Source organism: Pinus tabuliformis, chromosome 7 (assembly GCF_031772625.1).
Source record: "Pinus tabuliformis cultivar Carrire ecotype Pingquan chromosome 7, CPIR1, whole genome shotgun sequence".
Taxonomy (NCBI): domain Eukaryota; kingdom Viridiplantae; phylum Streptophyta; class Pinopsida; order Pinales; family Pinaceae; genus Pinus; species Pinus tabuliformis.
The window spans coordinates 1,563,106,080-1,563,121,899 of NC_142293.1; the positions used below are offsets into that span (position 1 = coordinate 1,563,106,080).

Sequence of the window (15,820 nt, forward strand, 5' to 3'; positions counted from 1 at the left end):
AATACCATCTTACAAAAATCTCCTTTCACATAAGCCATTTGGCTCATCTGTACCGAGATGCAGATTTCAGAGACAAATTCCATGATAAGTAGCTTCAATGAATCAACCAAAGAGACCCCTAAATAAATCCAAAATTTATAAAAGTTCCATTTTACGTACCAATAAAGAAGTCTACATATTTTAATAAGCTTTTAACATTTTCATCAGTATAAATTGCCATACTCGCGGGCGAGAGGTAGAGGAAGAGATTTCAAAGCTCATAGGGCCGCTTTCTAACCTTGGACAGGTTTGAATTTCTAATTTTCACTGCATTTATATTTGTGCGATAAATGCGGTCTGGCTTCTTCGTTCTCTTTGAAGCTAAAATTCATGAAAATTCACACTGTCTGCGGTGTTGTGGCCTTCATTTGGAATTCTAGTTGTTTCTGGAAACCCAGTAAATGTAAACGCATTTTCTAGGTTTCGCGTGGAAGGGAAAATCTATATTACAATATGTAGAATCCCAATCCAGCCGGCTAAAAACACCTTTGAGGCATTTATGGGCTGTTAAACATAATATGGAAGAATATTAAACCCTTTCGGCCTGAAATTAGAAGCATTAAACCCTTATGAGATGTCAGCTGCACAGGCAGGTCGCATTGCGCGTCTGTCTCATTTGAACGCTTGCCAAGGTCATGGTTTCTTTAAAATTTGCCCGACCATTCACCATTGGTATTTGATTTTGGTTCTGATTTTTTTAATAGACCAGCTTCATCTTTATTTTATGGCAATGATGATTTTGGTTTTAATTTTGCTTTTTTTGTTTAACTAGCTTCATCTTTCATTTGATCACAACGAGGCCAACACATGTAGATTTAGGATTATGAGGAACCACTGGCACCATTCAATTTTGCTGGATTTAGGATTATGAGCACCATTCAATTTGGCTGCTTTGCCTTCAGCTAAGCAGCCGTGGGGTCAAAGTCAGCCAGGACTTGCACCTGTTTCCAACTGCTGGGCTGTTGCCTGTGTGTTGGTGCACATCCACAAGTATGAGCATAAGCACTGACATGTCTTGAACCTGGTAGGAATCATATTAGCTACCTACTTTCACTGACTTGAGAGTTGACAAGCCATTGCTGATTTTGATTTGAACTGGTGACTCTCAGGCCTCATCCGTAACTACATGCTTATGATGAATCCATGCTTTCACTGTGGCTTGGGAGGTCTGCACCAGCAGCTTAGTGATTTTTGATTATCACAGTTTATTTGTTTAGATTTGGTTCGTTGTGGTCTACTCCATGCTTATTATATACCCACACTCTTCATGTGGCTTAGGATTTCTGCACCCGCAGCCTAGTGGTTTTCAATTATCAGAGTATTGGTTTATGATTGGGCTCACAGTAGTCCAAATGACCCATGGCCCTCTGCAGATCACTCTCCCCAAAGGATCCAACACAGCCAGTCAATCTTGAATTCTGGCCGAATTGGCCAAAGCTATTGCCATTGGACAATCATGTTTTTCCTTTGATCGTATTTGCATTAAGAGATTCTGGATTTTCTTTGATTAATAAGTAATTTTGGAGTTGTTGTTGTATATCGTTAAAAAATGAAAACGAGCACACTAGTGGGTGTCAGTTGCCAGTCATCAACACTACTTTCTAAGACGGCACCTGTTCCTGTACTAATTTAAGTTGATTGCACTACTCGGGGAGCATTTTGTTGAAGCTAGTTTGAACTCTGGCCAGACTGGCCAAAGCGATTGCCATTGATCAATCATATTTGCTAGAGACTATGGAAATCCTTTAATTAATGAGCAATCGTGGAGTTGTTAGTGTATGTAGTTTAAAAAAGAAAATAAGCATAGTAGTTTCTTTCCATTGGGTGTCAGTTGCTACTTATCAACACTACTTCCCAAGACGACAACCATCAATGCACTGATCCAAGATGATTGCACCACACTGCGTAGCTTCTTGTTCAAGTATATTTATCTTGAAGTGATAGGACTTTGGCAAGTCAAGTTTTCAATATGATCGAGGACTAATTTCTCTAAAGTTGATAATCTGTCATTTCTGCTCAACCCTTGAACTGTGCACATCTATTAATAGCAAAATGGGGAATCAACGTGCTAACCATTAAATTGCACCTGTTTGTTCCAACAGGGCTAGTCAATACAGTAGCCAGATTTAAGCTCTGGGCTTGAGCCTGTGCAAGTTACATTGGCAGTTTCAGATAAGTGACATAGAACTTAAAACTCAGTCTTGCTGTCAAGAGCACCAGTAACAAGTCACTTTATTTGGACATGGACCTCCCTTGTTTGACTTGTTGACTGTGCTTTTCAAGCAATAAACCTAACAATATTTTGTTGTTTTAACAGTGTATGGAGCTTTTAAAGGCTGGTTAAGCTAGAAATTTCGAGCATCAAAGTTCAGTCTCATTGGAATTCTGTTACATCTATGCTCCCATATTGCTGTGCCTCTGGGCAGCAGATGCCCCAGACTAAACACGGTCATGGATTCCACTGAATATGATCAAGAAAATTCATCATTACAAGACCTTTATAGCATAAATTGGGTTCCAAAGGAGATTATTATAAAACTGAGGAAGCAAGTGGAAGGTTATCAGCTTGGTCTGAATTTTGAGGTATTTGCATAGCAGCATATTTCTATTCTTAGAATCATTGGGTTAAGGCTAGCTTTTTGAAAATGAAATTGGTAATATGATGTTGTTGTTAGAAGCAACTTCTTTGTTGCAATTGCCATGAGTGTCCTCCACCAAACAGCATCCTCCTATGGTAGACCAGAATATATCTTGGCAGTGAATCACTGATAATCAGGAGGCGTTTTTGCTTAGTTTTTGGTTTCCTAGAATAGATCGATGTTATTTAGTTTAATAACACACTTTCTGTGTGAGAATTAAATTAACTTTCATTGATTTAATGTTGAGTTGTATTTGAAGCATTTTTTACTTGGTCGGTATTCTGTTTGTCCATTGAACATTCTAATTTCTGACAATATACTGGGCAGTTTCGATAGCCATTTCATTTAACAGTCAATGTGAAATAACAGAAAGCCTTCAAAACCAAATTGACCTTCAATCTTAAATCGCATGGTTTACCAAGTTGAAAATGATCAATTTCTAAAATTTTAGGACATTAAGAAGTAACAAGTTAGAGAATCGAGAAGAAAATAATAAATATTAGCAAGCAATCATTTCAGAGATTGATTGTCGGTGATTTTTTCCCCAGAAAAAGCATAACTTTTTATCAGATATAAAAGGTTACATTCTTCATATGCTTCTACAGCATTTAACAAAAGATATTTAGATAACATTACAGTCTTCATAGAGTCGTCAAAAACTGATAACTGCTTTATAGCCGTATAGCCTCTCAAAGCTCATACCTGTAGTACTTATAAAGCATCAAAAGGAAACTATATAGTATAAACATTTGATACATGCAAGCTCTCAAAGCAAAATTCCAACAGTTCCCATAATAGAATCTCAGCTGTTCACTGAGTTTTCAAATACACATCCAAGCACTTGATCTCTGCATATTAGGTGAACCCAGTCCCACACTAGTAGTCTTCCCAAAGGAATCTAAAGCAGCAGTAAGCAGTTGCCCTCCAGCTCTCAAAAGTATGCCACTGGCATATCTGGACAAATAAACTTCAAAGTCATGGCAGTCTTTTAGCTCTAAGGCCTCCAACACTGATGCCAATACTAATTTTAGCAACTCACTTTGAAGCATGCAAACAGTCATATATCAAAGTAGATCCCAAAAGATTCATAACTGTTTGCTGAGTCCTTAAAACACAGTGAGGCCAGCCCTACAGCTTTACTGAACCCAGACCCACAATAGCAGAATTCCTATGGAGACTAAATACTTCAATTCTTGTTATAAATTAAGATAATTATTTGACATAGTTCTTTCATTTCTTTGATAAACCCTCCACTGAATCCTCCAGCAAAAATGTCCACAGAAACTTCAATACCATTTCCTGAAGGTCCTCTATAACCCCTAATTGCCACTGATTTGATGCAACAGTTCCCAGAGTCTTCCTTATGAGAGGTAAATCTCTGTATCCTACAGATGTTTTCAGAAAAGAAAATTAGACTTCAATTACCAGCTGAGATTCAGCCTGTAATATGCCTACTTGATAGCTGCAGACTTCCCTTTGAAAGATCATCTGCTTATATATTAAGTTCCTTATCAATGTGAAAGAATGATATGCTAGAGAAACTATGCTCCATGAGCTTGACCTCTTCCAGAATTGGCTGCAGTTTCAGGTTCTTGTCCTGTAGCTTCGTTTAATACATTTTTGTATCATCTCAGAATCCTCACAGACATTTAGGGATCCCTTTGTCCGCTGCCAATTTTAGTGGAACTTCATTGCATGGAGCTCAGCATAATTGTTTGTGCCCCTGCCTAGACCTGCTTTGAAGACCAAAAAATGTTTATCAATAATATACAAACAGCCTCCAGCATGACAGACAGAGCCTTTGTCTTGACTCACTTAATCAAAGAAGGCCAAGGACATTGACTTGTCAATCTGAGGTTATTTGATAATTCTAGTCTTTAATGGTTTAGGGCAAATTTGAGAGTTTCCAAAAACAGTTCCAGTCTGAGAAGCACATTGTTATGATGGATCATGGTATACATCCTTCATGGAATATGTCTATGTTTCGCTAACCAGATACCCCACACTACCACAAATAGGAGGCCTCTGAAAGCTTTCAGCTCTTTGTCCTGAAACAATTTTTTAAGGCCCTTGCCAACCATCACTGCATCCAGTCACTAAAATTTCATATCTGCCCACACCTAAGCTGCACAGGGACAAATGTTTAATAAATAGTCTGTTGATTCTCCATCTTGTTTGCAGAGGGTACACCCCTCTGGACCATTTCGACAATGCTTTTGTAATGCATCCCATGTCAAAGTTTTTTTTCAAGCGTCAGCCACATATATACTTTGGATTTTAGTGGGGCTCTTACTTTCCACAATATTTTCCACCTGCAAACCTACTTTCCCTGGCGAGCTTCTCCACACAAGACTTTATAGCATAACCTTGGAACTAAGTCACCTGACATGGGGATTTGGGACACGTAGGATTCGGGATTCGTGGTGTCGGAATCGGGACACGCTGACCCCCTGGAACAGGCACGTTATATATTATTTTATTAAAATATATATATATATATATATATTAAAAATTAGATATTATCATATTTCTTACACAAATTTTAATTAATGATACAAATTTATTGATTTCAAACATAGATCTTCATCTATAGCTATTAGCATGCATAGTACATACAAAATTCAAATAAATGTTAGTGGTACTGGTCACATAAATGATAAATCTATTAAAAATTTAAATCATGATTCATAATTCATAACTAAAAGACAACTTACAACTACAAGATAGTAAGATAAACACACTGACAACTGTAATTTTCTCATTAAGTCATCAAATCAAAATGTGTTACATAGGTAGTGTTGGTGCAATGCCAATGGCAAATAGAAATAGAAAATATAAAACAACTACAGGTATACAAGCCTCAAGGCATCAATCAGCATCAGAATCAGCATCACTGTCCCCATCATCATGGTCCCCACTACTCTCCTCTACATCCTCCTCCTCCCCTGTATCCATAGTTGCCTCTGCATCTGCTGGTATGGAGGTTGACCCCTCTAAGTCATCAAATCTAACAGGCTCAAGCACTGGATCACTGAGATCCATGTTGGCCAATGCCAACTCAACAGTGGTGTCCAGACCCATATCATCAGGAAAGACATCCCAAATCTTTGTCTTTCCCCTCAACCACTCTTCCCTCTGCCTGTAAATAAGACGAAGGTTGGTGTGCACATACACCATTGTCTCTGCCCTGGACTGCTCAAGCCTGCTTTTCTTCACATTATGCAAATTCCCATATGTGCTCCAATTCCTCTCGCAACAAGAGGATGAAGTCACCTGAGAGAGGAGCCTCATGGCTAACTGCTGAAGAGGAGGGCTTGTTGCCCCATGATTTGCCCACCAAGAATAGGGCTTCTTAACCCCCCTGTCTCTAATCACATCATAACCTCCAAATCGACCAGTGCCAGTGGAAAACTCTGCAAAGGCATCCTCCACCTCAGCAAGCAATGCACTATCCTGATAAATCCGCCTCAATGCCTCTTTCCTCCCCTGTGAGATTTCACCATCCATGTGAGGAGGGAATCTGCGGGAAGGTCCACCATTCAGCCACTCATGGCTGTAGTATTTGGGGTTCAATGAGTGAGCCAAACAATGTAAAGGTGTACAATTCTTGTCCCATCTGCTGACAAGAATATCATGTATGGTATCGCAGAAGGCCTTTGGTGATGTCTCATACTGGGGGCACTCACTCTGTAGAATAATGCTCCTCACAGACTCAATCATGGAATCCCATCCCTCATAAACCTCTCCTAGGATGGGTTTGTTTGTATCTGCAAATCGAAGCAAAGAGATGATAGGGCCCATGATCCGAATAATTAGATCCAGTGTTGCACGAAGCGCCCCCCCCCGGTTCCAAGCCCCGAAGCGCGTCCCGTACGGAAGCGCCGCGTCCCGCTTATTCGGAAGCGCCGCTTCGGCTTTTTTAGCCGCTTCCTGGAAATTTGGAAGCGCTGGCGCTTCCGAAGCGCGCTTCGTACGACGCTTCCCAGACGCTTCCCAGACGCTTCCCAGGCGCTTCCCAGACGCTTCCCAGGCGCTTCCCAGACGCTTCCCAGACGCTTCCGTACGCTTCCAGAAAAGCTTCCGGAAAAGCATTTAGAAAATCGTTTTTTTTTCAATTTTTTTTAAAATTTTAGGTGAGTTTGCTTGTTGGGGGTGGGTCCACCTTGGGTTAGGGTGACAAATGAAAGCAAAAAAAAATATAAATATAGCAGATGCTCCCTCATGGTAATGTTAAATTCTTAAAGTAAAAGTGACATTCTCCTTTATTTTTCATTTTCATCCTTTTACTAAATTTTTTAACATTACCATGAAATGACTCAGAATGTTTGAGAGTGGTTCTAGCCTCATTGGACTTCATATGGAGAAAATAGAATTTCATATCCTATTCAAAATTCAGCAGACTTAACAGTTTTCAGGATCAATGGGATTGTGGCATTTCATTAGATTATATCAAGTATGAAGGTATGCGATTAGCATTTAATCAAGAGCACCAAGCCCTATATGTACCCTGGTGTTGGTGGTGTTAATTGTTGAACTCCTTTGTCACGCGGCACGCCCTTAGCAAAAAATTACCTTTCAATCAAGTCAAAATCATCGATCAAACCAGTTTTGCAGGAATCGCCCCCCCCCCCGGATCCGAAGGCAGAATCGCGGATCGGAGCGAATCGATCCGGAATCCCCAGTGGAAGCGCGGATCCGTTTTGGAGGTGGCGCGATTCCGGTCAAAAAATGCGATTCCTGCCAATCCATGTTGCGGCCACCCGGAAGCGCGATTCGGCAGACGGTTCGGGCACGGGGTGGCGCCACGCAACCTGCCCGGAAGCGCACGCCACCCGCACGCCACCCAGGCGCAACCCGGACGCAACCCCGCGGGCAGCGAATTAGACACATTTTTTTTTTAATTTCTTTTAAAGTTAAACTTAACTAGCATGAGGGGGTGGGTTAGGGGGTGGGTTAGGTGAGTTTAGGGTGAGTTTAGGGTGACTTTAGAAAAGAATAAAGCCCCCATTCTCTTCTCATTTGCTCACTTTGAGTTTATGAGAGTTGGAGAAGAGAAGAGAGGAGAGGAGAAGAGAAGAGAGGAAAGGAGAGGAGAAGAGAGGAGAGCTTGGAGGAGTGAAGAAGGAGGAGCTAGGAGAAGGAGGAGGAGCTTGGAGCAAGAGCTTGGAGGACTTCATCTACAAGAGCTAAAGAGGTGAGTTCAAACCCCAAACTCCCTTGTTTTTTTGAAAAAAAAATTGTATTTTTCTCCTCTCTCTCCTACTCTTTCCCATTGTTTCTACTTGCTCCTTTATTTACAGGTTGTCCACCACCTATATCCATATTCCAAGATGGTGTTCTTTTGGCTTCTATGTATCATTCCACTCTTGGTTTTAATGATGGCAAGGGTGAGGAATAGAGGGGAAGAGGAAGGGGATGAACTTGGTCCCAATAGTAGTGACCCAATGTATGATGAGGAGGAAGGGTTTGAAGAGGAAGGGGATGAACTTGAAGAGGACACTGAAGCACAAGATGGGAAAGGTACATCAAATCCCTTGTGGAACTATGTGACCAAACTTGAAGGGGGAAAGGGTGGTGGATCTTACAAATGGATGTGCCCTCATGGTTGTCATGGAGGAAAACCATATACGGGTTCATATACCCGTCTGAGGAGGCATCTTTGTGGGGTGCTAGACAGTGATGAAAAAAAGGGTTCTGTGGGGGTAACCATTTGCCCAAACATTTCAAGTGAACAAAGACAAAAATACATCAAAATAGAGATGGCTGCACAACGAAAAAACAAGAAACAAAAAACTCATTCTGAATCAAGTGCAACCTCTAAATTTGGTAGTTGCCCATCTCCTCATGGTACTTTTGCAACCTCTGGAGGTAGAAAAACAATAGGGGATTTCCTTAATGTTACTGGGAGGGATGATGTGGATGGAAAGATAGTCCGTTTTCTTTGTGCTTGCGGTGTACCATTCAATGTGCTTCGCTCTCCCTATTGGCATGAAATGGTAAAGGCCATCAATGAAGCCCCAAAAGGATACAAGGCCCCCAACTATGAGAAAGCTAGAACAGTGTTATTAGAAAGAGAAAAAGCTAAGGTTCAAAGAGCTTTGACACGTTTTACACATGAGTGGGTGGATTCTGGGGTATCCATTGTATCAGATGGGTGGACAAATATTAGAAACCAACATTTGATAAATGTTCTTGGTGTTTCTTCTAGTGGTGCAGTATTTATTGCATCTCATGACTCCTCCTCCATCAGTGCAACTGCACCAAACATTGCAGATCTCCTATTGAAATCAATCAAAGATGTTGGTCCGAATAATGTGGTTCAAGTGATCACAGATAATGCAGCAAATTGTAAGTTAGCAGGAAAAATTATTGAGCGTACTCATCCACACATCTTTTGGTCTGGGTGCCTGGTTCACACATTGAACCTTTTGATGCATGATATTGTGAAACACAAAGATTGTGGGTGGATTGCTGAGGTTTACAGGAAAGGGAAGCAGCTCATTAAATTCATCACAGGGCATACAAGGGTAAACTACTTCTATGGCACTTACTCCAAGTTGCAATTGCTTAAAATTGCAAAGACAAGATTTGCTAGTTATTACCTCACCTTTAGGCGGCTAGTGAGGGTGAGACAAGCTTTAACTAATATGGTGTGTGCTGAAACATGGGATGAAATTAACGTCAGTACAGATGGTGCTAATGAAGTCAAGGACACTGTTCTTGACAGTTACTTTTGGTCACAGGTTAAATATGTTTTGCAATTCACCAAACCAATTTATTACATGATCAAGTTTGCAGATTCAGATCGACCAGTAATTGGGGAGGTGTATGAGCAAATGGATAGCATGTTGGGGCAGATTAAAGACATTGTTGAGCCTAGAGATACCACCTTGTACAATTATATTCGTGAAGAGGTGGAAAAACGATGGGATATGCTAAATGTTCCATTGCATGCATTAGCATATGTTTTGACACCTAAATACTATCATCCATCATGGCTTTCAAAACCAGCACCTGGGGGGGGAGTCAGGAGAAAACCACACCAAGATAAAGAGGTTCACGAAAAATATATGGCTGCATTGAGTAGATTAATCCCTGATGAGGAGGAGGCTGCATTGGTACGGAGACAGGTGAGCAACTATACGAGCAACACTGGTCCATTTTCGAGCATGCATGCAATTCAAGATCGAGAGCATTTTTCTGCTCTTGAGTGGTGGAACATGCATGGAGGGCCTACTCCACTTCTACAGAGTTTGGCATTGCGGGTGCTATCACAGGTGGTAAACACTTCTTCTGCAGAGAGGTGTTGGAGCTCTTATTCTTTCATCCACAGTGTTAAAAGGAACAGGTTGAATTTAGACCGGGCAGAGAGCTTGGTTTATGTTCATTACAACTTGCGATTGTTGTCCCATTACTGTGAAGATGCAAAGTCTAATAAAGACTTGTTGACTTGGGACAAGAATCCAGAGGAGCCCAATTTGGAGGATGGAGTGTTGCGACTAGAGCAATTAGAGGATTCTCTTTCCAGGTATGTCCATTGTGGTATGAATTTTCCAATTTTCCCTTATAAAGCATTTCTCTAATTCATGCTTTTAATTTTTTTGTTAACTAGTGTTTTTTTTTTTGCATGAATTTTTTGAGCGATTCTAGGATGATGACACGGGTGTTGATATGCCACCACCCCCACCCCCATCTGGTCCCTTGGTTTCTAGGTTCCATGGTTCAACACCAACGGCAGGGGGTTCTTCTTCATCAGTTCCAGTGCCACGACTTACACAGGGACCATCTTCTTCATTGCCACCACGTGGAGGCCCGCCATCACGTTCTATTCGTGGTGGAAGGAGGAGAGATTAGTAGATATATTCACAATCTACTTCTTTTTGTCATAGATTACTCATTAGACTTGTAGACTTGTGAATTTGAATTTTGAACCTTTTTGGCTTGGCGGTGACCAAGTGACATATTTTGTAAACATTATTATTTGAATTTTGGACATGACAAATGTTGACAGTTGCTAGATAAATCATAATATGCTCTATGTTTTATGTTTTATAATATGCTTAAATGTTTTATGTTTTATAATATGCTTAAAAATTTGATGTATGTTTGTAATAGCTAGAATATAGATGATTGTTGTACATACTAGTAACTACAATGGAATCATGGATGCCATATCTATCTTGATTTATGCAAAAATATGCATGTTTTCATGTCTTCTACAATTAATTTGGTATTTGGGATGTTTGTTTTGAGTATAAATGCAAAAAAATATATAAAAATATATATATATAGCAGACGCTTCCGCGGACGCTTCGCTCCCTAGATTTTTGGAAAATGACGCTTCCGCGCTCCGCGCTTCCGCTTCGCGCTTCCGCTTCGCGCTTCCGCTTCGCTCCCGCTTCGTGCAACATTGGATCAAACATGTTAAGCTTTTTCTACCATATTTTAAGTCTTGAATTAGGTAGTTTGATCAAAATTGGGCAATGTTGACTAATATCCCTAGACAATCGAGGTAGAGGCAAAGGCTAGACAAGAGGAGAAGAATCTAGATTCTAGATCATTAATGTACAATGGATGTTATATCTATCTTGATTTATGCAAAAATATGCATGTTTTCATGTCTTCTACAATTAATTTGGTATTTGGGATGTTTGTTTTGAGTATAAATGCAAAAAAAAAAAAAAAAAAATATATATATATATATAGCAGATGCTTCCGCGGACGCTTCGCTTCCTAGATTTTTGGAAAATGACGCTTCGGCGTCCCCGCTTCCAAAAAACGCTTCCGCTTCGCTCCCGCTTCGTGCAACATTGATTAGATCTACCCTCTCCCACCAAGCATCATCTAGTACCGTGTCCTTCACTCTTTTAGAGGCTGCCTGATCTGTCTTTCTCCAAAAAGACCAAAACTCAGAAATAACCATGGACCCAAGAGCAGTCTTGACCTCCCTCAACCTCTTCAACATCATGAATGAAGATGCAAACCGTGTATCAGCAATCTTCAACAATGATAGATTGCTGTACTCCTTGTAGATAGTGAGGGCATTTATATGATTTTGCACAAAGTTACGGATATGTCTTGCATCCTCAATAATGCTTCCAATCCAAATCACATCAGAAGCAATGGATTTCAGTGCTAAGTTCAATGAATGGACAATGCAAGGTGTCCAAAACACTTGTGGATATTTAGCTCCCACAATCATGCCAGCCGCCTTGCAAACATGTGCATTATCTGTAATGATTTGCACACAAGATTCAACACCTACATCTTCAACAACTTTAATAAATAACTCACCCATAAATTGTGCATCCTTGTATTCGCCAAGTGTATCCACTGCTTTCATGAAAACTGGACCATTCAAGGAAGACACCATGAAGTTGATGATTGGGTGTCGTGCTGGATCTGTCCATCCATCAGAAACAATGCTAACCCCAGATGTTGGCCATGATGCCATAATAGGCTCAAGCATTTTTTGCACCTCTTTTTTTGCCTTCGTCAACAATGTGGTGCTCAACTTCTCTGACTCAGGAGGCACATACCTTGCTGGAGCCCCTTGAGCTAGAGCTCGACACATCTCAACAAATAAAGGTGAACGTGCAACATTAAATGATATGAAGTTTTGATAGAAGAAGAAGGCAATGGTGATATCAAGCTCTTCCCGTCTCTCATTTTGGAAAACCTTGTCCATTGGACCAAGTGATCTTCTTTTTGATGCTTGTCCCCCAGTAGAAATAGAACTCTCAAATGGAAATTTGGTGGTGGCTTTCCTCAAAAATGGAAGGGGGTCTTCATTCTTGGGGTATTTTGATTTTAAAGCCAGTGCCACATGTTCCATACCAACATTGGCCTCCTTTTCCAATTCTTTTCTCTTTTGTGAAGTAATAGCTCTACAAGATCCAATCCCACAACCAGGTAAAGCCAACAAATGTGATTTCACATGGTAATATGTGCTTTTGAAAGAAATGTTACAAAAGTTGCAGTTCCATTGCACATTGCCTCCTCCCTTTCCCTTGTTGTTTGGCCCATCCTCTCTTGTGACATATTTCCACAATGGATATTTATCATTGTCTTTAAGTCCTCTTCCCTCAAAATTACTTGCAGCAGACTCTGATGATATTGGGGGAGGAAGGGCATCTCAACCCATGACATCCTTGCCCTTCCTTTGCCCCCTAACTGCTGCCTTTGATTGAGCCATGAACACTGTTACCTCAACCTGTAAAAAAAATGAACAAACTGCTGTAAAAATTTAAAAATGCAAAAAAAATGAACAAGAATCAACACTAATTTGAATTTTAATTTGTTACCATTACCAATTTATTGCATAGATGATGTGCAACTGAGTTTTCAGTGGCACATTTCATCAAACAATTTATAAGCACACTGCTGTAGGTGCTCCTCTTGTATTTATTTCAATGTATTATAAATTTATACACAGTACCACAAGAATGCTTATGAGTTTGGTACAAACTACAATCTACAATATAAAGGTGACCAAGGAAAATAGCTGACAGACATCACCTGTGGATTGCATCAGGCCATGAATAGTGTCTTTCTTTTGCACATCAAGGTTCATTGTCTACAAGGGGAAGCATAATTTTTTGGGGCAGACTGGGCAGTGCATTGTATCTATAATCTACCCCGGATCCAGACTCTGGATGTTGTACAATCGGTGGTCGAATTGTTAGTTGGCAGGGTTACATACTGTATGATAGTTAATTAGTATGGCAAAGGACGGTACAGCACTACAACGGACAGTGTATGGACACAACAACTTGAAACAACCCATACTTGGCAACTTTCTTAAATTTACAATTCGTTACTTGTATGGATGTATGAACACATCCTCTGACTTCATTATTTTTCTGATTGCCTTTGGCTTTTTCAGCAGCGGAATACTTTCTTCACTGAATTTCTGTGCTTAAATGGTCAAAGGCTAATACATTGCTGAGGCTAGGGTTATAAACTTATATGAATATCAATATTATTATGGTTGATCCAATGATCCACCATAACGACGGTCCACTTGTGTTATAATTTATAAACTGCACTAAGATATGCTGTACAGTGTAAAGGAGTTCCGAGTGAGAGAGATGTGTTGAAACTTGACTGCAATAGTTTTAAGTTTTAAGTTTTAACTTTTAACGGAAGTCTATTCCAAGTTATCATATTTCCACCGTCTATTGGAAGTCTATTCCTTATGAATCAAGAACTGCAGCGTAATACGTAGGTTTACTAGGTTACGTAAAGAGGCATTCATGTATTTAAATTCCATTGAATCTCAATTCCATTCAATACACGCTGTCGCTACCTCTTTTACAATTTATCTGGTGGACTACTTACCTCAGACTTGGTGGACTGTGGACGTTTGGTGGTCGATTCTCCTTGTTGAGAGTCCGCTCCTCGCTGCAACAGCACAATGAGTTGCCAAATCACTTGCAAAATGAGCCTGTCAACGAGCAAACACGCCCCTTTAACCCGCGCTGGAAACGAGTCCCAGAAACAGGACACGTCCCTAAAATCGCGACACGCTGTGCCAAATCGGGACACGTTATAGGACACGACGTGTCATAAAGGGACACGACGTGTCATACAGTTTGGACACAAATTTGTAGCGAATCGTGTCGGATTCGTTGGATTCGCGATTCGAGAGGACTTTTAGACGAATCCGGTGATCTAGCCTTGGAATGTAATCCACCAAAACAGGATTTCTAGACCAGACAAGGATATCCTTCTCATCATTTAATCTAATAAGCATTTCTGAAGCTGGCCAATATAGGCCTTCCACAACTCTTTTTCTTGCTTTGTCAGTCCTAAATCCTCTTCCCTTTTAGCCTTGCTGCCATAGAGAAATGGTTAAAATCAGCAAAATATCAGCTGCCTTTCCCAATATTCAAATCCTGTGACTTTGCAGAGATCCTATTAAGACTTGAGGGAGACTGTAGTTTAAAAATAGCACCACTGCCAACCCAGGAATCAGCCCCAATTCTGACTCTATCTCCTCCTCTTACTCTCCAAGCAAGCCTGTTATTTTTGCCCCTATAATAGATCTGTTCAACCCCTCGACAATAATCAGAAAAGAGTGGAGGTGCTAAAGGCATCTTTGCCTTGACCCTTAAGAAGGCTGAAAGAAACTTGAACGGGAACCATTAATTAAAACAGCAAAAGTGACAGAGGACATACACCCCTTGATCCAATTGATCATTTGAACACCAAATCGTATATGAAGCAGTATTAATCTCAAATAGAGCCAAGATGATCTATCATATACTGTAGATAAATCTAACTTCATGTCTACTACATTTACCCTCTGAGTTTTGATAGTATGTAAGTCCTTTCGTGCTATTCTATAGCTTCATGACTGAGATCAAGGATCACTGTACTCTGCACTGCATGTTGAAGGGAGATATGCACCTCTCATAAATTTTTTTGAGCATTTTAGGACAACCAGACTTCCCATGCCACTAAGAAAGGAAGAGGATTTAACTTTTAATAGAGAGCTTTGTGCACCAGGTCTTTAGACTTTCTTCCACTGAGGCTCCTTCCCACATACCAAAATTTCAGACTGTCTCTCAAGTTCCTGCCAAACCTACAATGTAAATGGATAAGATAACCAAAATTCTTGGTGAGATTCCTGAATTACATCTGACAATTGCTGGCTGTGAAAATTTCTGAATCTAACAAACCAGAAATCCTACTGCAGAAAACTGATTTACATCACCTACTTGTATTCTTCATTTAACAAGTTTTTTTCAAAAATGTTCAGAAAATATTAATGTAAATACACTGCAGCCTACACCAATATACAGAGCAAGTACTGAAAAATAAATGAGATAAGCACACAAAGGACGCACTTATTTTTGGATTATATGTCCCTGGGAAAACCCAATGTGGGAAAACCGGTTCAACAGCTTTGAGGGTTTTCTATTATTAAGTAGAAGTTTTGAATACAAATGCTGGTTGCCCTCCTAACAAACTAGTGACAGAGAAATACAATGGTGGAGAACCTGAGTGAGTTTTACATCACTTCACTTGGCAGAATCCGGCAACAAATCTGGCTGGCCCAGCTACAACTGCGCTGCCCCTTCGTAGTAACTGCGTGGAGCTCTCCGAGGCTCTGCGTCACCACTACTGCCTACTGCATC

The 15,820-nt window shown here is 40.4% G+C and overlaps 1 protein-coding gene and 1 long non-coding RNA gene across 2 annotated transcripts in view; both read left to right on the forward strand.

The window, feature by feature from the left end:
• On the forward strand, positions 1–2,192 carry LOC149254013 (uncharacterized). The gene is made up of 2 exons (XR_016267117.1): positions 1–286; positions 2,142–2,192. It is a non-coding gene; the product is annotated as an uncharacterized LOC149254013 (long non-coding RNA).
• Positions 2,193–2,353: 161 nt separating this feature from the next.
• The window catches only part of ORG4 (OBP3-responsive protein 4 (ORG4)), a 145,845-nt gene continuing 132,378 nt past the window's right edge, over positions 2,354–15,820 (forward strand). The window contains exon 1 of the mRNA XM_089460043.1: positions 2,354–2,622. Within this exon, the coding sequence (XP_089316169.1) occupies positions 2,491–2,622 (132 nt within the window). The 5' untranslated portion in view covers positions 2,354–2,490. The remainder of the gene's footprint in view (positions 2,623–15,820) is intronic.